This window comes from Phyllobates terribilis, unplaced genomic scaffold, assembly GCF_046119375.1.
Source record: "Phyllobates terribilis strain yellow unplaced genomic scaffold, ASM4611937v1 Scaffold_29__1_contigs__length_15306474, whole genome shotgun sequence".
Classification (NCBI taxonomy): domain Eukaryota; kingdom Metazoa; phylum Chordata; class Amphibia; order Anura; family Dendrobatidae; genus Phyllobates; species Phyllobates terribilis.
In genome coordinates, this window is record NW_027362789.1 from 4,102,184 (window position 1) to 4,127,124 (window position 24,941).

A 24,941-nucleotide genomic window follows, 5' to 3' on the forward strand; every position below is an offset into this window, starting at 1 on the left:
GAACATTGGGATCTTCTTGTTTACAGTCCTGTGGAAGAAGAGGACGGGGACATCTCTCTGGTGTTGTCCTCTTACTGGATAGATCTGTAGGAAACACATACAGGGACTGAATTCATTCTTTACATACAGATAATTATAGGCCGTGTGTATTTAGTCCTGTCTATTACCTGGTGATGTGAGGGGCTGGGGAACCTCCATCATGACGTCTTTGTACAAATCTTTGTGTCCTTCTAAATACTCCCACTCCTCCATGGAAAAATAGACAGTGACATCCTGACATCTTAGAGGAACCTGACACATACAATGATACAGTCATCCCCCAATCATTTAATAGCGTTACTGTATAATGTCCCAGCATTCCCAGCAGTGTCACCTCTCCAGTCAGCAGCTCAATCATCTTGTAGGTCAGTTCTACGATCTTCCGGTCATTGATGTCATCATGTATGAAGGGGTGAGATTGAGGCCCTGTGATTGGGCTCAGGGGTCTTTCCCATCCCTCAGACACAGGGTCCTGACAGCACTCACTAGAGGTCTTCACTAATATGTAATCCTGGTTATGGAAAGACATATAAATAAATCTCACTACAGAAATTTCCAGAGTCCTCACCACTCCAGTTCTGTCCATCTGTTATTCCCATAGATAAGAATGATGTAATGTGACGTCATCAGAATCTCTCACCTCTCCAGTAAGCCGGAAGAGGATCTCTAGGGTGAGGTGTAATATCCTCTCCGCTATTTTGTCCCTGTCCATATCCATCTTTGATGGTTCCATAAGGAAAATTCTCTTAAATACAAGATCTTCACTGAGAGGATCTGATATTGTAGGGACCTGAATGAGAAGATGATGAGCCTATGTAACATCATAAAAATCCTGTGTAATAATACAATTACTGGAGATAATAAGGGAAACATATGAGGAGATTTATTATTTTACAGTATTTAGTTTTCTGCTTTACATCTAGTAATAAAACCTATATATTTTAGGCCACAAACAAGCAGTTTCTTCCTTGGAGTCTGCAGCTGAACACGTTTCTCATAGACTCATCTTCCTTATTGCTAATTCTCGTCTGATTTACGGACACTGGAATCAGCATTAGCAATACTGCAGGAGATATTCATTACACGTGACATGAGAAATAACTACTTCATGAGAACAACATCTTCATCTTCTACTACGGCTCTTGAAACATATTTAGCCAGAGTCCGTCACTGACTACATCTCCACCGGCCGTCTATATGAATGTTTCCCGTCTTCCCCGGACTGTAATCTTCTATCACGTTAGTTCTCATGTCTGAACAGAAAAAAGGCTTCTCCTCTGTGTGACTTCTCTGGTGATTAACAAAATTTGATTTCTGGTTAAAAAATTTCCCACACTTGAAACAAAAAAAATCTATTCTCTGATGTGTGAATGTTTTGATGTTTAAGAAAAGACTTTTCAAGGAAAAAACTATTTCCACATTCTGAACATGAAAATGGCTTCTTTGCTTTAGGAGCAATTTCTTTTTTAAAGCTCATTTTGTGACTTTGATTTTCCTTAGTAGTCGGTAATGAATCAGAAGACAGGACCTGTTTCATAGGATCAGATGACAGATCTTTGCTGTGAAGGGATGATGGTATATCTGGAGTAATGGCATTCACTTCAATTGTATCCTGTGGGATCTCAAGATCATCTGATTTAAAAATTGAAGATGTCAGCTGTCCCTCTGATCTCCTGGTACAGTCATCTGCCAAGAAGAAAACCAATTATTATTTATGAATAGCATATCCTTAAAATTTATATTGTTGAATATTTCTAATTAAACTCTACGTAAAAATGTACTTTATGTAAAAGTATCATTATTTACCAAGAAAACATCGCAGAAAAATCAGCCTTAGGGTATGTGCACACGATGCAGAAATGCTCAGGATTTTTTCCTGAGCGTTTCAGCATCTCTCTGGCAGGAAAAAACGCATGCGGATTGTACATGCGGTTTCCTGCCAGGGACATGCGGAAATGAAGCGGTCTTCACTTTCATTTCCGCAGGCGGGTTGACAAGCGCTTCCCAAGCGATTTTAGCATCACTTGGAAAGTGCTTGTCAACTTTACACTATATAAATCCATGCAACCGGCATGGATTTATATAGTGTGTGAATGTCAAAAAATAAAAAATAAATCTATACTTTACCCTCTGATGGCCCCCGGTGTCCTGCTTCATCGGTCCCGGCTGCCGGCAGTGAAGACTTTAGGACCTTCCGACGTCAGCGTCACGTGACCCGTCACATGACTCTGACGTCAGCGAAGGTCCTTCATTCAACCGCGAAGTGCCCGGGAAGACAGCAGGATGCAGCGCGGGCCGTCAGAAGGTGAGAATACATATATTTTTTATTTTATTCTTTTTTTTTTAATGGTACCTGGTTCTGGATGCGAGTCCCCTCATCCACACCCGGGTACCATCCGCACATTAGACCGCATGAAAAGCGCATCAACATATACAGTGATGCGGATTCCATGCGGTCTAATGCAAGTCAATGGCGGCAAAAGAGCAGCGTTTCCGCAAAATTAATTGACATGCTGCGGATTTTTGACCGCAGCGTTTACGCTGCGGAAAAATCCACATCATGGGCACAGCACATGCGGATTTCAATTGGGGAACATTGCTGCCCTTCTACCATGCGTTTTTCATGCATTTCCGCGGCGTTTACGCAACTGCAAAAACGCCGCGGAAACGCATGAAAAACGCATCGTGTGAACTCAGCCTTACTAACACCAAATCAGATAACAAATGCTTTAGCATTTTAGTGTTGGTTGGGTGTACTGGGGTGTCTGGTCTGTCCATGTGGGGTGCACTTATATAGTGCTGGGCAGCCCTCCTGATCTAATAGTATGGGCATCATCACTATTCTAAGCCAGACACTGGGCATCACACCTACCTGTGTGACTGGAGTCCTATGCAAGCTTCATCTGTGTGCATCTTTTTTTTTTTTTTAAATCAGATATTTTTTATTAAAAGACTTTTTATAACATTATACATAAACAACAGTGAGGCATCACTAAACTAGCAGTGCCTCTCAAGACCCACCCGTTCCCCTTCTCCCCACCCATAACAGCCCCAAGAACCATATGGCAAAAAACTAATTTTGTTGCAAACCGTATACCATCATATAGCTTATCCGACTGTTAAAGCATTACTAGTTTGATCCATGGGTACAGAGCTTAGTATCTAATAATCAGTAATTAGTTATACAGAACATGAGAGACCACAACATTTTAAATTCAAGTGATATTTAAAATAGACATAATATGATAACCATGAAACATATTCCATTTACCCCAGATTTTATCACATTTACGTATAGCCTTCCGCTTTTTGTACACTCCCTCTTCTAATCTCAATAAAAGACGCATTCTATCCTAAAATTCCTGGAGCCTGAGAGGGGAGGGATCCAACCAATGTGCAGCTATAAGCTTTCTGACCTGGTATAGAGTCCTCTTAACAGCTATTATTTCATCCTCTTCACATCCTATTATTTCTACAAGGCCTAATACACACACTTTAGAATATAGGGGTAAATTACACTCAAACACATCATTAATGTATTGCACACACTCATTCCAGAATACAGCGACCCTCCTACACAACCACATCATATGCATAAGATCTGCTCCTTCCTCTCCACATTTTGGTCACGTACTGTCATTCCTTGCCCCAATGCGCTGTAGAAATTTGGGGGTTCTATATACCCTATGTAATAAGTACAACTGTGAAAGTCTATGTGCCTCACATGTAGATAGAATCGGAACACTCTCCACCACATCTTCCAACTCCTCTGAGGATATAGTACCAATGTCGCGTTCCCACCTCTCCTTAACATTTAAGGGTCTGTCCCACTGAAATTGCTGCATAAGTATCCCGTAAATTCTGGAAATCAATCCCTTCCCACCTCTATGGCATAGTAGCGTATTAAACAGTATATGATGTTGGATTTTACTCTGCATATGTCACAGCTGTACAAACCATGCGTGCCTCAATTGGAGATAAAAGTAAAAACTAGTTTGTGGAATACAATATTCTTCTTTTATCTGTTGGAACGATTTAAATATTTCCATCTCTAATATTTGCGCCACATTAGTTATTCCCAATTTTCCCCATATTCCAAATCCTTTCAGTTTATGGATCTCTGGAAGGCCCGCATTATGCTACAGCAGAGTAAAAGGAGTAAAGTCTTTTATTCCCAACAACAATTTTATTTTCTGCCACGTTTTCCCCATAAGTGTTAGGGTCGGGAGGTGTCTCCTAGCATCCCACCCCGAGATTCCTGTTTCTAGAAAGGAGGTAATTGGCAGATTTTGTGATAATAGACGTATCAGTTTATCTAGGTTCCCCTGGATTAACCAGAGCTGTTGCATTTGAGAAGCTAGAAAATATATCCATGGATTAGGTGCGGCTAGTCCCCCCTGATCTTTGGGCCTTTGAAGTGTATCCAAGCTGATTCTGGCCACCCCTTTTTTCCAGATCAATTCCCGAAACAGTGCCTGAAATTTATAAAATATTCTCATGGGGATCCAAACCAGTGAATTATGAAGGATATATAATAATTGGGGCATTAACACCATTTTAATTAAGTTAGTTCGACCTACCATTGATAGGGGAAGTTTGCTCCAAGTATTGGCCTTTTGTTGAAATTTAGTAAGCAGTTCAAGTAAATTTAAAGAAATATAATCTCCGATAGATGAGGTCACTCTAACTCCAAGATATTTAAATTCTCGCGCCACTTTCAAGCAAGTACTCCCTACCCTAGTATTCTGAGACAAACCATCAACCGGCATAAGAACTGATTTGTCCCAATTAATCCGTAAGCCGGAATGATCTCCAAACTCCCTTATTAAATTCATAGCTGTCGTCAGAGATTGCTCCGTGTCACCCAAAAACAACAGAAGGTCGTCAGCGTATAGGGCCATCCGCTCCTCCAGTGTTTTGTAGCGGAAACCCTGAATTTCACTGCTGGAACGAAGCTCAACAGCCAACGGCTCCACAGCCAGGGCGAACAGTAGGGGAGACAACGGGCAGCCTTGACGCGTGCCCCTGCCCATTTCGATGCTACCAGAAAGACTACCATTAATTCTAATCCGAGCTAGCGGATTGTTATATAGAAGCCGTACCCAGGCCCGAAACCCAGTACCGAACCCCATTTTTCGCAAAACAGCCCATAAATACTCCCATTCGACACTATCAAAAGCCTTAGCGGCATCAAGTGATAGTACTGCCCTACCACCCTTATTTTGTGACTGCATTTGTAGATTAAGAAACAGCCGAGGCAAGTTAATTGCCGTCGACTTGGCCGGTATAAACCCAGTTTGGTCTTCTGCAACCAGATGTGTAATAACCGCCACCAATCTGGTAGCCAAGACCTTAGCTAAAATTTTAACATCTACCGAGAGTAAGGATATTGGCCTATATGATTCGGGGTTTAGGGCATCCTTTCCAGGTTTTGGAAAAAGAACTATGTTAGCCTCCCTCATTGAAGTCGGCAAAACCCCCCCCTCCCTCGCTTCCTTAAACACTTCCTGTAACCTGGGAAGTAAAACCCCCCCAGCCTCCTTATAAATTTCCGCGGGGATCCCATCAGCACCAGGGGCTTTGTTATTTTGAAAAGCTTTTAAAGCTTCCTGCATCTCCTCCAGGGTGATTGGTGCATCTAGTTGCTCTCTCTGGCTATCTGTCAGACTTGGTATTTGCATATCATGAAGGTATAGATCTATGTCCCTTTGCGCCTTAGTCAGTTTGGACGCATATAATTGTCTATAGAACCGAAAAAATTCTTCCATTATAGCCTTTGAATCATTAATTACCACACCCTTAGTATCCCTGACAGCTGTAATCATAGGAGCCCCAGCTTGGGCCCTAGCTATAGTGGCTAGCAGGTGCATTGCACTTTCTCCCTCCACACAAAACCGCTGTCTAAGAAAGAATCGTCTACGTTCTGCTTGTTTCAATATATGGTCATTTAGTGTAGCCTGTGCCCGCGTCCAGCGTTCCCCATTCTCCACGATTGGAGACTCAACATACCCCTGTTCCAGTATGTCTACTTCCCTCCGCAACTCCTGAGTACGAGCCCTGTTTTTGGATTTGATCACGGAAATTTCCTTAATCAGGATCCCCCTTAAGAACGCCTTCATGGCTTCCCATACCGTATTTAAAGGAGCAGAGCCTATATTGTCTCTAAAGAAATGAGCCAATTTACCTTCTAAATCTAACTGTTCCCCGAATACGTCCAGCCAGCAAGGACCAAACCTCCACAATGCCCTTCTGTTTATGATGCCAGGATCTACCCCCAGAACAACCAATAATGGAGAATGATCAGATAACAATCTTGTGCAGTATTCTACTTTAGTGACTAGAGGGACCAGATGACTATTTCCCAGAGCCAGGTCAATTCTGGACAGAGAGGAATAGGATGCCGAATAACACGAACACTGTTTAACACTAGGGAAACGAACCCGCCACACATCCACCATATTGACTCCCTGTAGGACCCCTGCCAACGATGTCTCCCGAGCAGCCCCTCCCCCCACACTTATCAAGCTCAGCGTGTAGATACATATCAAAATCACCGATAACCAACAGGGGTATAGTAGCAAATTCCGTTATCCACGGGAATAGTTGTCGTAGAGTCTGTATAGAGAAAGGTGGAGGAACATACAGAGCAATTAGGCAAATTCTAAGCCCAGCCACTCTGCACACTAGACACACATACCTACCCTCTCTGTCACAAATACTTCCCTCACATTCAAAGGGCAAATTCGGATGAATCAATACACTAACCCCTCTAGAGTATGTACTATGTATAGAGTGATAGGCCGGCCCCCTCCAAAGCTTGCTCAGTGCCGCAGCGGCCTCCGTATTGCAATGCGTTTCTTGCAGACAGATTATCGACTCCCGATATTCCTTAAGATATTTAAGTGCCGCAAATCTTTTGTTGTGATCTCCCATACCTCTAATATTCCAGGATACTACATTAATCTGCTTAACCATGTTTTAATGATTAAAGATGAACTGTCACATGTCCCCCTCTGTACCCACACGTGTGTCTGATCATCAAGATTATGGTATTGTAATAATACACAGTCTGCACCAATCAAAGTAAATTCTGTTCTTTTACCCCCCCTCACTACCTCATTTAACATCCCCCTTCCTTGATCAAATGAATACCAACAGCCGTAACATATCTGTTTGCATCTTTAATACTAGGCAACCACCCCATCCATGAATTGGTACGATTGTGAGTGGTTGCTCCACCAGTATTTTGCACCTGCGCTGCCCCCACCTTTATCATGGGGGTCTGCGGCATCCTGCTAGTGCATTTGTTATATGATTTGGTGTTAGTAAGGATGTATCTTTTTCTGTGATTTTTTTTAAATTTTGACCTATGTTAGCCGTCATTATTCACCAACACAATAACAGTTCACAGTCTAATAGAAAACCTCATAGGATGAACCAGTAGAGCGAGGTGTTCAACTGTTTGTTAATTCTGCCTCCCAAATATGGAATAAAAAGCCACCAAACAATATTATGTAGGTGAAATAATACCAATAAAAACTTCTACTCATCTCACAAAAAACAAGTCCCCACTCATGTCCATCATCTGTCAGTGGAAAACCAGAGGTTTCCACATTATTAGTGGCTCAAAGGCTATTGAAAAGCAACATGGCTTCCATAAACCAATCCAGCAATATCCACGCTCCCAAAGTCAAATCTCCCCCTCGCTTCGGAGGCATGCAGTGCGCCCAAACCACATTTAGCAGCCATGTATTTGGCATTACTATAGTGAGAAGAACCCACTTAATTTACGGTGTGTGTCTCCTGGAGCACAATCTGGGCACTATGTGTTGGGTAAAGAAATTATATATTTGTAATTTTCACTCTCCAACATCCACTGCGTGCTAATTTCTGGAAAGTGCCTGTGGAGTCAAAATAGTCACTACTCCTATAGATTATTTCACTGAGGGTTATAATTTCCAAAATGGAGTCACTTTATGGGGATTTCTACTGCTCTGGTTTTCTGCAATTTGGTCACATTAGGGCTTCTGCAAATGGTGTGTCCCATCTCCTCTGGGATCTGCTCCTGCGACGTCTGCTTCTGTCACCAGGAGCCGCCTTATTCATCCTGCAGGCGGCGCTGGTGATGGAGGAGACGTCAGAACTAGAAGCTCTGGGCGGCCCAGGCTCTGTCCAGCCACTAAGATTAGGGTGCCTGGGACCTGTAGTACTATCCAGTCTGGCAATATGGGTGTGTGTGCTGTCCAGCTGGAGTAATCTGCTTCCTTGCTTCAGCCAACTGGAAAGCACCGCACCCTACTAAAGCTGGAAGCATATTGCCGGAAGCTGCCAGATACAGCCTTGTTCTCCTCTGGTTCAGTCCTCTGTGCTCAGCTCCCGGCTTGTGTATTTGCTTCCTGCTGTGACCTCGGCCCGTTTACGGACTACTTTTGTGTGATTTTGTATTTTCTCTGCTCTCCTGGTTCTGACCCGGCTATCTGACTATTCTTCTTGGCATCTCACACCACAGAACATTAGGTAACACTGTGGCCCAAGCTTAGGGGGTCTCTCTCTAAGTACAAATCCATGTAGAGGGGTTAAAGGCAAACCCTGGGATCTGGATAATGGAGTAGATAGCGCTAAGCCTGTTCGTGGTGGCCATCTTTTGAGCTGCCAGGTGACAACGAACAGTGTCCCCAATACATTGTGTCTGCACACTATCCCAGCAAGATCTGCATTCAAATAGCTAAATGGAGCACCTTCCTTTCTTAACCTTCCATGTGCCCAGACAGTAGTGTACAACCGTATATAGGGGATTGTCAGATCCAAGAGAAGTTGGAATATTATTTGTAAGATCCATTTGTTTCCTATTATCCTTTGTGAAGAATTCCAAAATTATCACCACATAAAGTGACACACGTCAGATTTGAAAAATGGGCCCAGATAGGAACACAAAACTGTCTGCAGGAAGGGGTTAAATCAGAGTATTTTGGGCACTAACTACTATAGTCAAAAACTGTGAGTATAGACTATAACATCTACTGAAACGATCAAACTCAACAGTCTCCATCAGTAATAAATGAGTAACTAGTGGTGAAACCTCTCTGGGGTAATTGGAGTCTGGGGCTCGGTGGCTCTTGGCAATCTAAACTATCGTAAGGGACAATATTTTCTATCAGATGAGTTTCAAGAAGAAATATTACACATTCAAAGTGAACTTTTTATAATAATGCAGAGCTGAGGTGTCTTAAATTTAGCTTAGAGATATATCATGGCACAGGTGTAATGTTTTTTGTTTAGTTTATCACAATCCTGTTTGAAATTAGTCGGTTTTAAAAGAAATTGAAAAGTCAGGATAAAGGGAAACTCTGCTGTTATTGGACAGAAATTCACACTTGGCCCTCACTGCACATTTAATGTTGTTGATCATAAAAGTGAAGTTTGGCCAGAAAGACTAGACCTGGTCTTGTAGAGCCCATAAGAGCACATTCAGCAGCACAGAAGGGAGAGAAGGTAGATTCATCCAATAAGATATCAGGGTTCTAGGAAGCCAACAGCATCATTACCCTCTGCTTTCTCTTACAGGCCCATCATAATATTTTTCTTCAAGTAATTTTCTGGCTTTGTGGTTTACAGATCTGGGCAGGTAACGTCTCCTAATCACACGGAGTAGGTGGATCCTCCAGGTTGTAAGTTCTATGGAAAAGGGTTTCAATGCCCAAAATCATTTGAACAGTTTTGGGTGGAAGAGAATGTTGTGGTCTAGAGGCAAAATGGTGATCACACAATTGTAATACGGCCGGACTACACCACCGATAAAGCAGCCACAGCCGGTGACTGAGAAGAATCTGTGACTTCTCAGCATTTAGTGGTTACTACTCACCTGGGTAGTCATATGTAGGAATCTCCTCTTTACACCGCTCATCACCCCTTACATATGTCTCTGTAGTATTAATATGGGTCAGATCTTCACCCTGAAACAAATATTGTAAGTCACAAACAGATGAGAAGTCACATCTATGATCGGCTGTAATCCTGCCATCTCCACCGTTCTCATTACACAAATAGAAAACACATAATACTGGTGGATAAAACAAGACTGAACACAAGACCTTCACAGCCGTCTACACATCATAGGGGAGATCTCATGACACCTTCTCTCCATCTACCTGATGAGCCTGAGGAACATTGGGATCTTCTTGTTTACAGTCCTGTGGAAGAAGAGGACGGGGACATCTCTCTGGTGTTGTCCTCTTACTGGATAGATCTGTAGGAAACACATACAGGGACTGAATTCATTCTTTACATACAGATAATTATAGGCCGTGTGTATTTAGTCCTGTCTATTACCTGGTGATGTGAGGGGCTGGGGAACCTCCATCATGACGTCTTTGTACAAATCTTTGTGTCCTTCTAAATACTCCCACTCCTCCATGGAAAAATAGACGGCGACATCCTGACACCTTATAGGAACCTGACACATACAATGATACAGTCATCCCCCCGATCCTTTCATTGTGTTACTGTATAATTTCCCAGTATTCCCAGCAGTGTCACCTCTCCAGTTAGCAGCTCAATCAATTTGTAGGCGAGTTCTAGGATCTTCTGCTCATTGATGTCCTCATGTATCATGGCTTGAGATGGAGGCCCTGTGAATGGGCTCAGGGGTCTTTCCCATCCCTCAGACACATGGATCTGACAGCGCTCACTAGAGGTTTTCTTCACTACTGTGTAATTCTGGTTATGGAGAGACACATTAATAAATCTCACTACAGACATTTCCAGAGTCCTCACCTCTCCAGTTCTGTCCATCTGTTATTCCCATAGATAAGAATGATGTAATGTGACGTCATCAGAATCTCTCACCTCTCCAGTAAGCCGGAAGAGGATCTCTAGGGTGAAGTGTAATATCCTCTCCGTCATCTTGTCTCTGTCCAAATCCATCATTGATGGGTAAAATCAGGAAAATTCTCTTTAATAGATCTTCACTGAGAGGATCCGATATTGTATGGACCTGAATGAGAAGATGATGAGCCGAATACAATTACTGGAGATAATAAAGGGAAACATATGAGGAGATATATTATTTTACAGTATTTAGTTTTCTGCTTTACATCTAGTAATAAAGCCTATATATTTTAGGCCACAGACAACAAGCAGTTTCTTCCTTGGAGTCTGCAGCTGAACACGTTTCTCATAGACTCATCTTCCTTATTGCTAATTCTCGTCTTATTTACCGACACTGGAATCGGCATTAGCAATACTGCAGGAGATATTCATTACACGTAACATGAGAAATAACTACTTCATGAGGACGACATTCATCTTCTACTATGGCTCTAGAAACATATTTAGCCAGAGTGCTTCACTGACTACATCTCCACCGGTCGTCTATATGAATGCTTCCCATCTTCCCTGGACTGTAATCTTCTATCACGTTAGATCTCATGTTTGATTCACACACAGAAGTTTGAGGCTTTGACACAGGGTAAGGTTTTTAATATTATACAGAGTAGGACTATCCCAAATGGGTTCACCTTGCCATGGTGTGATAGCTTTCATGCTATTTTTGATCAAAAACAGACCGCCAGGGGGAGCCGCCTGAAAAATGCTCGAGTTTCCCATAGACTTACATTGGGCTCGTTGCTCGGGTCTGGGACTGATGCTTGGCTTTGATATCTGACTTTTCTCACACATCAGAATAAGAATCACAATTACTAAGCATTATCATGGTTAATCTCATAAGCCAAGAAAAACCTGTAGGGACACTGAACTTTTTATTATTAATTATTATTATTATTACTATTATCCTTTCTAACCAAAACTATGTGACACAGATGCCTTACCATTAAACTGTAGGTTTATTATTTGATTATTTAGGTAGTGATATATAATTATAATAATTACATAGCAAAAGTAAATTGGGAGTTTGCAGCCAGTTCTTGGGTGGATGGAAAGAAAAATGACAAAGAAATGTTATCATTAGACCCCTTTAAGAAATGATGCAAATGAACAGTCACTTGGAAATAGATATGTAGTAAATTAGTACCTCCCAATTTACTTTGGCTATGTAATTTACCATGCAAATACACAGCGTGTCTGAAACTCTTAACACGTCAGGATGACAATCAAAATGTCAGATATTAAAAGTAAAACACCCCTGTAGTTTGTGTGCTAAATAGGGATAGTTAAAAAAATAATAATATTTCTATTGGGATTTGAACTGTGACACTTTAGTTTCAGAGGCTGATGCCTTACCATTGAGCTATCCAGGCAAGTGATAGTAACTAGCAGCTTTTCTTATCTTATGAGATCAACCATGAAAATACTCAGGGTGACTAAAAGTCATTGTGATTCTGATTCTGATGTTTGAAGAAAGTCACACATCAGACTCACACATCAAAATCAAACATCATTTGAATTTGTCTTGCTTGCAGCCTGTGCATAAGTCCCAATGAGTTTCAATCAGATTTGCACTGAAAAGCATATAACCAGATGGAACTCCTAGGTTTCTTCAACTGAGTTAATAGCTCAGTGGTTAGTGCACTGGTGTCTTGATACAGAATTTTAGGTTCAAGTCCCATCAGCGAACAGTGACTTTTTTTTTTATTATTATTATTATTACTACAGTTGTAAAAGTCACTTATCAAAATCACTTTTCAGAAACACTTGTCAGACAGGGTATTTAGCCTCAAACTGACATCATTATGATGTTTAATTTTGATATCTGATCATGTCCTAAAATGGACACTGTACTCCTGTAACTGTGTTAACCCCTCTAGTTGCTGGATGCTTCTGGAGCACAACACTTCCTGTCTCATGTGCTTGTGTTACTGCTAATAGTTGCTGAATGCTTTTAAAGCAACAGCACTACTTCTGCATGTCACACTCTGCAACAGCACTACTTCTGCATGTCACAACGGGCATTGCAGAAAATGACCTTGGTGGATGACGTTCAGGCCTTGCTAACGGTGTTTGAAAGGGTAGCTGAGAGGGAGAAACTTGCGCCAGAGCAGTGGGCTGAGGTATTGGCGCCATACTTGACGGGAGAGCCCCAGAAGGTGTACTATGATTTAGCTTTGCAGGACGCCAAAGGGTATGGCAAGCTAAAAACTGAGATTCTCGCCTACTTGGGGGTGACAATGACTATCAGGGCGCAGTGGGTTCACCGCTGGGGTAATCACCGGGACAAACCACTTAGCTTCCAAATGTTTGACCTGTTGCACCTGGTCCAGAAGTTGCTGGTACCGGATTCCCCTACACCTGCGCAGATGGTAGAGCGGGTGGTGATGGACCGGTTTGTGCACTCCCTGCCAAGGCCCATACAGGCTTGGGTTGCCCAGGGTGATCCCTGGAATGCGGATGACCTGGTTGGACTGGTCAAGAGATACCAGGGGGTTGAAGGTTCCTTGGGAAGGCAGCCCACTCCATACTGGGGTTCCCAACAGGGGGCGGAGACTCAAAAGGGGGTGGGCCATCCAAGGTCCAAAGGGGCGGGGGAGGTGGTGCCTAAGGTCCCTACAGGTGATGTTGTTTACTGGAGGTGCCACGGCCCAGGCCATATAGCCGCCCATTGTCCGCTGAGCCGATGGACTGTAGCATAGGACGCCATTGTTCATATTAAGCTTATCCGACCTGCAGTGTGAAATGTCAACCCAGCGAGGGGCCACAAGCATGTGTTGTGAAGGTGAACAGACAGGAGGTAACGGCACTGCTAGAATCCGGGAGTCTGGTGACCCTTATGATGGCCACCCTTCCTCTTCAAATGATCCCGGGGAAAAAAAGTTGGCGATCGGTGCATTCATGGTAATGCTAAGGACTAGCCCATGGCCAGAGTAGACATTGAAATGGCTCACGGTACTGAGTCCCACGAGGTTGGCGTCGTTCAGGACTTGTTGCACCCTTTTACTATAGGCTGGGACTTTTGTTTGTTTTGGGATGTGTGGGGGAAGAGTTCTAAGTTCGCTGGCTCAGATAAGAAACCAGTTAACCCTGAGGAGGTATCACCACACCCAGAGTCAGACAGGTTTCCCATTTGTGTCCTTATTGGGGATAAGGAGGTAGTGCCCCCCGAGTTTGCCATTCCGGAGTTAGGGGTGACCAGTGAGAATTTTGGGTTTGCCCAACATAGGGACCCAACTCTGAAGGAAGCCTTTAATAATGTCACTGTTATAAATGGGGTTACACAGGAGCTGGGGGTTGACACAAGGTTTCCCCATTTTATGATGAGTGGGGAGTCGTACCGGGTCAAGAAAGTGAGGGAGGAGCGAGTGGAGCAGTTAATAGTGCCAGGCCCCTATAGACAGAAGGTGTTGGACATGGCCCATTGACATGTCTTGGGGAGATATCTGGGAGTGGAAAAAACGCAGGAATAGATTGTGCAGAGGTTCTATTGGCCCGGATGTAAGTATTGCAAGTCTTGCCCTACACGCCAGTTAACCGCCCCCACCTCTCACTTTCGAAGTCCCCTTGTGCCTTTGCCCATTATTGTAGAGCATTCAAGAGAATTGCTATGGAAATTGGTTGGTCCCCTGATTGAATCTGCTCGTGGGCAACATCAAAATACACTGCTCAAAAAAATAAAGGGAAAACTCAAATAACACTTCCTAGATCTGAATGAATGAAATATTCTCATTGAATACTTTGTTCTGTACAAAGTTGAATGTGCTGACAACAAAATCACACAAAAATCATCAATGAAATCAAATTTATTAACCAATGGAGGCCTGGATTTGGAGCCACCCCCAAAATTAAAGTGGAAAAACACACTACAGGCTGATCCAACTTTGATATGTCGTTAAAACAAGTCAAAATGAGGCTCAGTATTGTGTGTGGCCTCCACGTGCCTGTTTGACCTCCCTACAACGCCTGGGCATGCTCCTGATGAGGTTGTGGATGGTCTGCTGTGGGATCTCCTCCCAGACCTGGACTAAAGCATCCGCCAACTCCTGGACAGTCTGTGGTGCAATGTGACGTTGGTGGAAATTTGCTCACTGAGTTCCTTTGGAGCTTGTGAATCCAGTCTGGAAATCCACTCACTTTCCATTTTGAGGATACATCTAATGAGATCACCTCCTCTCACATTGGGTTTAACCACCTCAATGATGCAAAAGGAGATGTCTCTGGTTTCACCTCAATGTACACTGTTCATGTGTCTCACTAATGAGGTGTCCCGGCCATGGCGTATTTCGCCCAAATGCCCCCCCCACAATCCTCTTGGTCGTGCATACATAGAATCATAGAATCATAGAATGGTAGAGTTGGAAGGGACCTCCTGGGTCATCTGGTCCAACCCCCTGCTCAAAGCAGGATTCACTAGATCATCTCAGACAGATGTCTGTCCAGCCTCTGTTTGAAGACGTCCATTGAAGGGGAACTCACCACCTCTCGTGGCAGCCTGTTCCACTCATTAATCACCCTAACTGTCAAAAAGTTTTTTCTAATATCTAATCTGTGTCTCCTCCCATTTAGTTTCATCCCATTGCTTCTAGTCTTTCCTTGTGCAAATGAGAATAAAGATGATCCTTCTACAATGTGACAGCCCTTGACATATTTGTAGACAGCTATTAAGTCTCCTCTCAGTCTTCTTTTTTGCAAGCTAAACATTCCCAAATCCTGCAACCGTTCCTCATAGGACATGGTTTGCAGACCAGTCACCATTCTGGTCGCTCTTCTCTGAACTTGCTCCAGTTTGTCGATGTCTTTTTTAAAATGTGGTGCCCAAAACTGTACACAGTATTCCAGATGAGGTCTGACCAAAGAGGAGTAAAGACCGATAATGACTTCACGTGATCTAGACTGTATGCTTCTGTTAATGCATCCCAGAATTGTATTTGCCTTTTTTGCTGCTGCATCACACTGTTGACTCATGTTCAGTCTATGATCTATTAGTATACCTAAGTCTTTTTCACATGTACTGTTGCTTAGCTCTATTCCTCCCATTCTGTATATGCTTTTTTCATTTTTATTGCCCAGATGTAGTACTTTGCATTTTTCCCTGTTAAAAACCATTCTGTTGGTTGCTGCCCACTGCTCCAGTTTATTTAGGTCTTTTTGAATCCTTTCTCTCTCTTCTCTAGTATTAGCTATCCCTCCTAGCTTTGTGTCATCAGCAAATTTAATCAGTTTACCCTCAATTCCTTCATCTAAATCATTGATAAAGATGTTGAACAATACAGGTCCCAGGACGGAGCCCTGTGGTACCCCACTTGAGACATTCATCCAGCTGGATGTGAAGCCATTTACAACCACCCTTTGAGTCCGATCACTAAGCCAGTTATGAATCCACCTAACAGTTGCCTGGTCCATTGCATACTTGGTCATTTTTTCAATAAGGATGATGTGAGATACTTTGTCAAATGCTTTGCTGAAGTCAAGATATACTATATCTACAGCATTTCCCTGATCCACCCAGTCAGTGATTCTGTCATAGAAGGAAATTAAGTTAGTCTGACATGACTTGTTAGTTACAAACCCATGCTGACTCTGGTTAATCACTTCATTCTTATCCATGTACTTACATACATGTTGTTTAATAATTTGTTCAAAGATCTTTCCTGGTATAGAAGTCAGACTCACCGGCCTATAGTTCCCTGGGTCCACCTTCTTCCCCTTTTTGAAGATAGGAACAACATTTGCTCTTCTCCAGTCTTCTGGGACTTCTCCTGTTCTCCAAGAATTTTCAAAGATTATGGAGAGTGGTTCTAAAATTTCTTCTACAATCTCCTTCAGTACTCTGGGGTGTAATTCATCTGGACCTGGAGACTTGAACTCATTTATGTTAGCTAAATATTCCCTCACAATCTTTCTGTTTACTGATAACTTGGATTCCTCTATTCCTTTAAAAGGACAGTGAAGATCAGTTGATGTTACATTTTCTTTCTGAGAGAAAACAGATGCAAAATAGGAATTAAAAAGTTCGGCCTTCTCAACATCCTCTCTTACCATTTCTCCATTTTCATCCTGTAAAAATCCTATAGCATCTTTGACTTTTCTTTTACTTTTGACATACCCCCAAAATCCTTTTTTATTGCTTTTGACATCTCTTGCCAGCCTTAATTCATTGTCAGCTTTAGCTAACCTGATACGTGCCCTGCAGGATCTGCAGACTGCATTATAATCTTCTTTAGATATGCCTCCCTCTTTCCATTTAATAAACATTTCTTTCTTTCTTTTTAGCATGTGTTTAAGTTCTGTGTTCATCCATCCTGGTTTCCTTAAATGCTTCCCATTCTTCCTACTTTTCGGGATTGTTAACGATTGTGCTTTGAGAATCTCATTTTTAAAAATTTCCCATCCTTCCTGGACATTTTTGTCCTTAAGGACATCCAGCCATTGGATCCCTCCTATTCTCTTTCTGAGTCTCTTAAAATCTGCCTTTCTAAAATCTAACCTTGAAGTTTGAGTCTTCACATGTCTTCCTCCTCTAGTTATCCAAAATTCTATAATAGCATGATCGCTGCCTCCTAGGGTCCCAGCCACCTTTACCTCCTCAACCATTTCCTCCCTGTTTATAAGGATTAGATCCAAAGTAGCAGATCCCCTTGTTTTCTCCCCTACCTTTTGGAAGATAAAGTTGTCAGCAAGAGAGGATAAGGGGGCAGTTGTATGTGGCCACATATACAAGTCCTGAGGTTTTACAGTTGGAATAATCCCTCTGGAAAAAGGCTTCAACCGTACATGTACAACTTTCTCCACAACTAAAGAAACCACAGATTCTTCTACCTAGCCAAGTTTTTATAGAAACTATGCACTAAACGGTCCATAATTGACCAACCCTTTATGAAAGTTATTGTGGGAGTAGATCCCACAGCACCCTCAGGTCCGGGTCGACCACAAGTACACCCTAGTGTTTTCTGAGGATATTAAAGATATGGTCACTCTGATTGTGACAAGTTCCTACTACTCGTGTTATCCCATATTTTTCTTGGTCTCTTGGTTAGGCATGGAGGAGTGTCCGTCTATCCTGTTTTTCTGCAAACAATTGTGCGTAATCCAAAATGTACTGTGGGTACCTTTTTCCTTGAATCTGGTGTTCATGTCTATTGCCTGTATATTAATATCTGTGACATTAGAGCAGTTTCTACTCAACTGTAAAAATTGGCCCTTGAATATTGCTTGTTTTTTTTTAGTAATTTAATAGTTTATTAGTGCTCATAGGTTAATGGTAGATGAGTGTCCCTACGGTCCCATCCCGTTCTTTCTTGAGTAAGGCAACTGGTAATAATTAAACTCTGATATAAATCTAAGGCCGACTCTATGGATATTGAGTTCCCTGACAAATTCAAGAAATTGCTCACTCGTCTCTGACCAGATGATAAAAATGTTGTCAATATATCTATATCATACCTCAATATATGGATGCCACCACTTATGATCATCACTGAATATTGTGGTTTCCTCCTATGAGCCCAGAAATAGGTTAGCATACGAGGGGGCACAGGGGCTCCCCATCGCAGTACCCCTGAACTGGTGGAAGTACTTCCTGTCAAAAAGAAATATGTTATGAGTAAGAGTGAGTTTTAGAAGATCCTCCATGAAGTCATTATGTCTGCTACACTCTATTGATCTCAATTTCAAGAAACGTCTTACTCCTCTGATACCATCATCATGCGGTATATTACTGTACAAAGCCTCGATATCTAGTAAGGCCTGCTCCCCTACATGCAAGTATACATGCTCGAGGGTATACATGGAGGGGAGCAGGCAAAGGGAAAACTATTTCCCAGAAGGATTATTCCAACTGCAGGACCTCATTCGGTACTGTGGAAATATTATACTGTGTGTGGGGGGATGGTGGTAGTGTAGGAATATAATATACACCTGTTTAAATGGAATGTGTTCATTCCCTTGTAATCTTGACATATTTCATGTTCATCCCATGTGCAAGATACACAAGAAATCCATAATATCTCTCCATATGTTTGGACCTGTATGTTTTTAAGTTCATTCTTTTTATTTATTCCTGATCTTCATCCTTTTTAATACGTCCCGTAACATTAAACTGTGTGGGGGGCATCATACATCCAGCATAAGGGGCATAATGGGGGCATTACACTGTGTGGGGGCATCATACATACTGCATAAGGGGCATTACACTGTGTGGGGGCACCAAACATCCTGCATAAGGAGCATAATGGGGGCATTACACTGTGTGGGGGCACCAAACATCCTGCATAAGGGGCATAATGGGGGCATTACACTGTGTGGGGGCATCATACATACTGCATAAGGGGCATAATGGGGGCATTACACTGTGGGGGCATCATACATCCCGCATAAGGGGCATAATGGGGGCATTACACTGTGTGGGGCATCATACATACTGCATAAGGGGCATAATGGGGGCATTACACTGGGTGGGGGCATCATACATCCTGCATAAGGGGCATAATGGGGACATTACACTGTGTTGAGGCATCATACATCCCGCATAAGGGGCATACTGGGGGCATTACACTGTGTGGGGCATCATACATACTGCATAAGGGGCATAATGGGGGCATTACACTGTGTGCGGCATCATACATACTGCATAAGGGGCATAATCGGGGCATTACACTGTGTGGGGGCATCATACATCCTGCATAAGGGACATAATGGGGGCATTACACTGTGTGGGGGCATCATACATCCTGCATAAGGGACATAATGGGGGCATTACACTGTGTGGGAACATCATACATCCTGCATAAGGGACATAATGGGGGCATTACACTGTGTGGGAACATCATACATCCTGCATAAGGGGCATAATGGGGGCATTACACTGTGTGGGGGCATCATACATCCTGCATAAGGGGCATTACACTGTGTGGGGGGCATAACACATACTGCATAAGAGCCATAATGGGGGCATTACACTGTGTGGGGGCATCTTACATACTGCATAAGGGGCATTACACTATGTGGGGGCATCATACATCCTGCATAAGGGGCATAATGTGGGCATTACACTGTGTTGGGGCATCATACATACCGCATAAGGGGCATAATGGGGGCATTACACTGTGTGGCGCAACATACATACTGCATAAGGGGCATAATGGGGGCATTACACTGTGTGGGGGCATCATACATTAAGCATAAGGGGCATAATGGGGGCATTACACTGTGTAGGGGCATCATACATCCCACATAAAGGGCATAATGGGGGCATTACACTGTGTGGGGGCATCATACATCCCACATAAAGGGCATAATGGGGGCATTACACTGTGTGGGGGCATCATACATCCCACATAAAGGGCATAATGGGGGCATTACACTGTGTGGGGCATCATACATACTGCATAAGGGGCATAATGGGGGCATTACACTGTGTTGGGGCATCATACATCCCGCATAAGGGGCATAATGGGGGCATTATACTGTGTGGGGGCATCATACATACTGCATAAGGGGCATCATGGGGGCATTACACTGTATGGGGCATCATACATACTGTATAAGGGGCATAATTGGGGCATTACACTGTGTGGGGGCATCATACATCCTGCATAAGGGGCATAATGGGGGCATTACACTGTGTGGGGGCATCATACATCCTGCATAAGGGGCATAATGGGGGCATTACACTGTGGGGGTCAGTAAAGGGGTCCTGTACTATGAGAACAATACGTTTCCTCCCTTCCTGTCTCCATAGTTGGGTCGTATGTATCTATTACAGGAAACAGAACAAAAACCTTATGATTCTTATAAAGGGGCAACACAAGACCCCAAAAGAGTCTCGGTGCTGAAGGGGTTAATGCCCCCTGGGCCCAGTAATGGGGTCTCCACATACCTCCACCTGCAGAGCCGCCACCACATATATGGCTGCTCTGTGCGCACAGGAGCTGTGATGAGGTCACAGGAGGGGAGGAGTCAGGGGTCACATGATCAGGGGCCTCAGTGGATGCAGGACTCTGCTGTGCTGGTTGTCATGGTGCTGGATGAGCTGAAGTTTATGTGTGGGGTCAGGAGGGGTTTACAGTGTGGATGTAGCAGAGCCGCGTGTGTACGAGGTGTACGGAGCAGAGCCGCGTGTGTACGAGGTGTACGGAGCGGAGCCGCGTGTGTACGAGGTGTACGGAGCAGAGCCGCGTGTGTACGAGGTGTACGGAGCGGAGCCGCGTGTGTACGAGGTGTACGGAGCAGAGCCGCGTGTGTACGAGGTGTGTACGGAGCGGAGCCGCGTGTGTACGAGGTGTACGGAGCGGAGCCGCGTGTGTACGAGGTGTACGGAGCAGAGCCGTGTGTGTACGAGGTGTACGGAGCGGAGCCGCGTGTGTACGAGGCGTACGGAGCAGAGCCGCGTGTGTACGAGGTGTACGGAGCAGACCCGCGTGTACGAGGTGTACAGAGCAGAGCCGCGTGTGTACGAGGCGTACGGAGCAGAGCCGCGTGTGTACGAGGCGTACGGAGCAGAGCCGCGCGTGTACGAGGCGTACGGAGCGGAGCCGCGCGTGTACGAGGCGTACGGAGCGGAGCCGCGCGTGTACGAGACATACGGAGCAGAGCCGCGCGTGTACGAGGCGTACGGAGCGGAGCCGCGCGTGTACGAGGCGTACGGAGCGGAGCCGCGCGTGTACGAGGCGTACGGAGCGGAGCCGCGCGTGTACGAGGCGTACGGAGCGGAGCCGCGCGTGTACGAGGCGTGCGGAGCCGAGCGTGTACGAGGCGTACGGAGCCGCGCGTGTACGAGGCGTACGGAGCGGAGCCGAGCGTGTACGAGGCGTACGGAGCGGAGCCGCGCGTCTACGAGGCGTACAGAGCGGAGCCACGTGTGTACGAGATGTACGGAGCGGAGCCGTGTGTGTACGAGGTGTACGGAGCGGAGCCGTGTGTGTACGAGGTGTACGGAGCGGAGCCGTGTGTGTACGAGGTGTACGGAGCGGAGCCGTGTGTGTACGAGGTGTACGGAGCGGAGCCGTGTGTGTACGAGGTGTACGGAGCGGAGCCGCGCGTGTACGAGGCGTACGGAGCGGAACTGTGTGTACGAGGTGTACGGAGTAGAGAACTGCGGAGCAGAGACGCACGTGTACGAGTTGTAGGGAGCAGAGCCGCGTGTTTACGAGGTGTACAGAGCGGAGCTGTGTGTACGGAGCGGAGCCATGTGTGTACGAGGTGTACGGAGCGGAGCCATGTGTGTACGGAGCGGCCAAAAGCAAAGCCCTCTAGGTGTAAAGAACATACGACCCCCTAAAATGACCCCATTTCGGACACTGTACCCACCAGGGAAGTCATCTGAGGGTGTATTGGGCGTTCTTGCGTTCTTATCCCACAGGGGTCTCACTGATTTCTTTACCACTCGGTTGTGTGTAAATAATATTACATTTGCTCAGAGCCGCAGCGAGGGGTTCAGCCAGGGGCGGACACACCACCGATGCACCCGGGCCCAGAGGTGGATGGGGGCCCATGCAGGAAGGGGAGTAGTGCTCAGGCATTAGACCACGCAGCTGCTATGGGGCCCCTTGACTGAGGGCTGATGCTGCTTAACCCCGTCCACTCCCACCCATAATGATTTTTGATACCCTGGGCAGAGTGCGGGCATTGAAAAATAGGGTATGTCATGCAGGAGAGAGGCCACTGGCCAATGAACGCTGCCCCATCAGACTGATGAGAGCGCTCATTGGCTGCTGTGTCTGTCCTCCTGCAGGGTCTTACAGTGGCTCTTCTGCCTCCTGCTGTTCCTTTCCCAGCAGCATTTCCTCAAAGAGTAGAGGGTGAGGGAGGAGAGTCCACAGCATCAGACAGCACGCAGGAGCAGGAAGCTGATATCATTCCTGTCTGCTGTGTCCTCTCCTCCACAGTGGGTTCTGCAGCCCTCTCCAGAAGACCGTGATATCATGAAAGATTAGTATATAAGTGTATGTATATGTGCGGGGCTGCCGCCAGGAATTTCAGGCCCCATACTGGTCAATAAAATTTTGGGCCCCTTGAGACTCCGCCCAGGCTCCACCCCAGCTCCACCTCCACTCCTCAAACCTTCCACAGTCACACCGCCCACTCTTGGAAAAACTCCACTTCTGCACCACATCCTTATCAATCACACATTAAGGGTATGTGCCCACGCTCAGGAGGCGCCTGCAGCACCGAAGCTGCGGGATAGCCGTGCAGCTTCTGCCCTCAATTTATGCAATCGAGTGGCACGATTTTTTTTTTGCACATGTGGAGTTTTCTCATAGATGTTAGTCTGTGGAGAAAGTCCACATGTGGACCCGCAAGAGAAATTGACATGCTGCAGGTCTGAAAGACGTACTGCATCTCAGTTTCCGTGGGTGATCCATAGGTGCACAGAGTCGCATAGTGGACATGGGATTTCTAGAAATCCTATCCACTATGCTGTAACACCAGACTGCTGCAGGTTTGATGCTGCATAAGCATGCAGTGTCAAACACACAGCGGCTCCTGACCATGTGCACATACCCTAACAGTTCCCATAGAACACCATATCACATATATAGCAGCAGCTTTTGTTTTGGCCAAAAGATTTTGTAAGCCGCCGCCACGACAAGGTAGACTCTTCTGGCAGGGCCCTACTCTACTCTAACCTATTAAACATTTCTTAAAATATCCAGTACTCTATTTAGGTATATTTTTCTTTAAGGGAATATGTCACATAGATTTTTTCAAATAATATCACATACAAAGGGACAAAAACCGTCACACCATGGCCGGACTGCATATTACCACCACATAGTGACCAAATAATACCACATACAAAGAATACCGACACACGATGACTAGACCACATATCACCACATAGTGACCAAATAATACTACATACAAGGAGCAAATATTATTATTATTATTTATTATTATAGCGCCATTTATTCCATGGCGCTTTACATGTGAAAAAGGGGGTATAATACAAGAACAATTTCAATAATCTTGAACACAATGTGACAGCGACTGGTAGAGGCGGAGCGAGGACCCTGCCCGCGAGGGCTCACAATCTACGAGGGATGGGTGAGGATACAGTAGGTGAGGGTAGAGCTGGTTGTGCAGCGGTATGGTGGAGCGGTGGTTACTGCAGGTTGTAGGCTTGTCGGAAGAGGTGGGTCTTCAGGTTCCTTTTGAAGGTTTCCACGGTAGGCGAGAGTCTGATACGTTGGGGTAGAGAGTTCCAGAGTAGGGCGGAAGCACGGGAGAAATCTTGTATACGGTTGTGGGAGGAGGAGATAAGAGGGGAGTAGAGCAGGAGATCTTGTGAGGATCGGAGGTTGCGTGCAGGTATGTAACGGGAGACTAGGTCGGAGATATATGGAGGAGACAGGTTGTGAATGGCTTTGTATGTCATGGTTAGGGTTTTGAACTGGAGTCTCTGAGCAATGGGGAGCCAGTGAAGAGATTGACAGAGAGGAGAGGCCGGGGAATAGCGGGGGGACAGGTTGATTAGTCGAGCAGCAGAGTTTATGATAGATTGGAGGGGTGCGAGAGTGTTAGAGGGGAGGCCACAGAGCAGGAGGTTGCAGTAGTCAAGGCGGGAGATGATGAGGGCGTGCACTAGTGTTTTTGCAGATTCATGGTTTAGGAATGTGCGGATCCGGGAGATATTTTTAAGTTGGAGTCAGCAGGAAGTGGAAAGGGCTTGGATATGTGGTTTGAAGGAGAGTTCCGAGTCCAGGGTTACCCCGAGGCAGCGAGTTTGAGGGACTGGGGAGAGTGGGCAGCCATTGACTATGATGGATAGGTCAGTTGGGAGGGTTGAATGAGATGGCGGAAAGATGATGAATTCTGTTTTGTCCATGTTAAGTTTTAGAAATCTAGCAGAGAAGAAGGATGAAATAGCAGACAGACATTGTGGGATTTTGGTTAATACGGAGGTGATATCGGGTCCAGAGAGGTAGATCTGTGTGTCATCAGCATAGAGGTGATAATGAAAGCCATGAGACTCTATGAGCTGTCCCAGGCCTAAGGTGTAGATGGAGAAGAGCAGGGGT

At 44.8% G+C, this 24,941-nt stretch overlaps 2 protein-coding genes across 5 annotated transcripts in view; one reads left to right on the top strand and one right to left on the bottom strand.

The window, feature by feature from the left end:
• Nucleotides 1-20,889, bottom strand: part of LOC141178583 (uncharacterized) — a 234,059-nt gene extending 213,170 nt beyond the window's left edge. The window contains exons 1-12 of one of the 4 annotated variants that reach the window (XM_073660459.1): nucleotides 20,801-20,889; nucleotides 18,367-18,502; nucleotides 16,597-16,899; nucleotides 10,885-11,032; nucleotides 10,576-10,755; nucleotides 10,369-10,492; nucleotides 10,188-10,285; nucleotides 9,902-9,992; nucleotides 1,568-1,725; nucleotides 680-829; nucleotides 374-550; nucleotides 168-291 (exon numbers count right to left, since the gene is read on the bottom strand). In XM_073660459.1, coding sequence (XP_073516560.1) covers nucleotides 168-291; nucleotides 374-550; nucleotides 680-829; nucleotides 1,568-1,725; nucleotides 9,902-9,992; nucleotides 10,188-10,285; nucleotides 10,369-10,492; nucleotides 10,576-10,755; nucleotides 10,885-10,965 — 1,183 coding nt within the window. In that variant the 5' untranslated portion in view covers nucleotides 10,966-11,032; nucleotides 16,597-16,899; nucleotides 18,367-18,502; nucleotides 20,801-20,889. The remainder of the gene's footprint in view (nucleotides 1-167; nucleotides 292-373; nucleotides 551-679; nucleotides 830-1,567; nucleotides 1,726-9,901; nucleotides 9,993-10,187; nucleotides 10,286-10,368; nucleotides 10,493-10,575; nucleotides 10,756-10,884; nucleotides 11,033-16,596; nucleotides 16,900-18,366; nucleotides 18,503-20,800) is intronic. The other 3 variants (XM_073660461.1, XM_073660460.1, XM_073660462.1) reach the window with 3 other exon arrangements.
• The window catches only part of LOC141178587 (uncharacterized), a 648,943-nt gene that overhangs the window by 454,012 nt on the left and 169,990 nt on the right, over nucleotides 1-24,941 (top strand). The gene's annotated exons all lie outside the window — the stretch shown is intronic.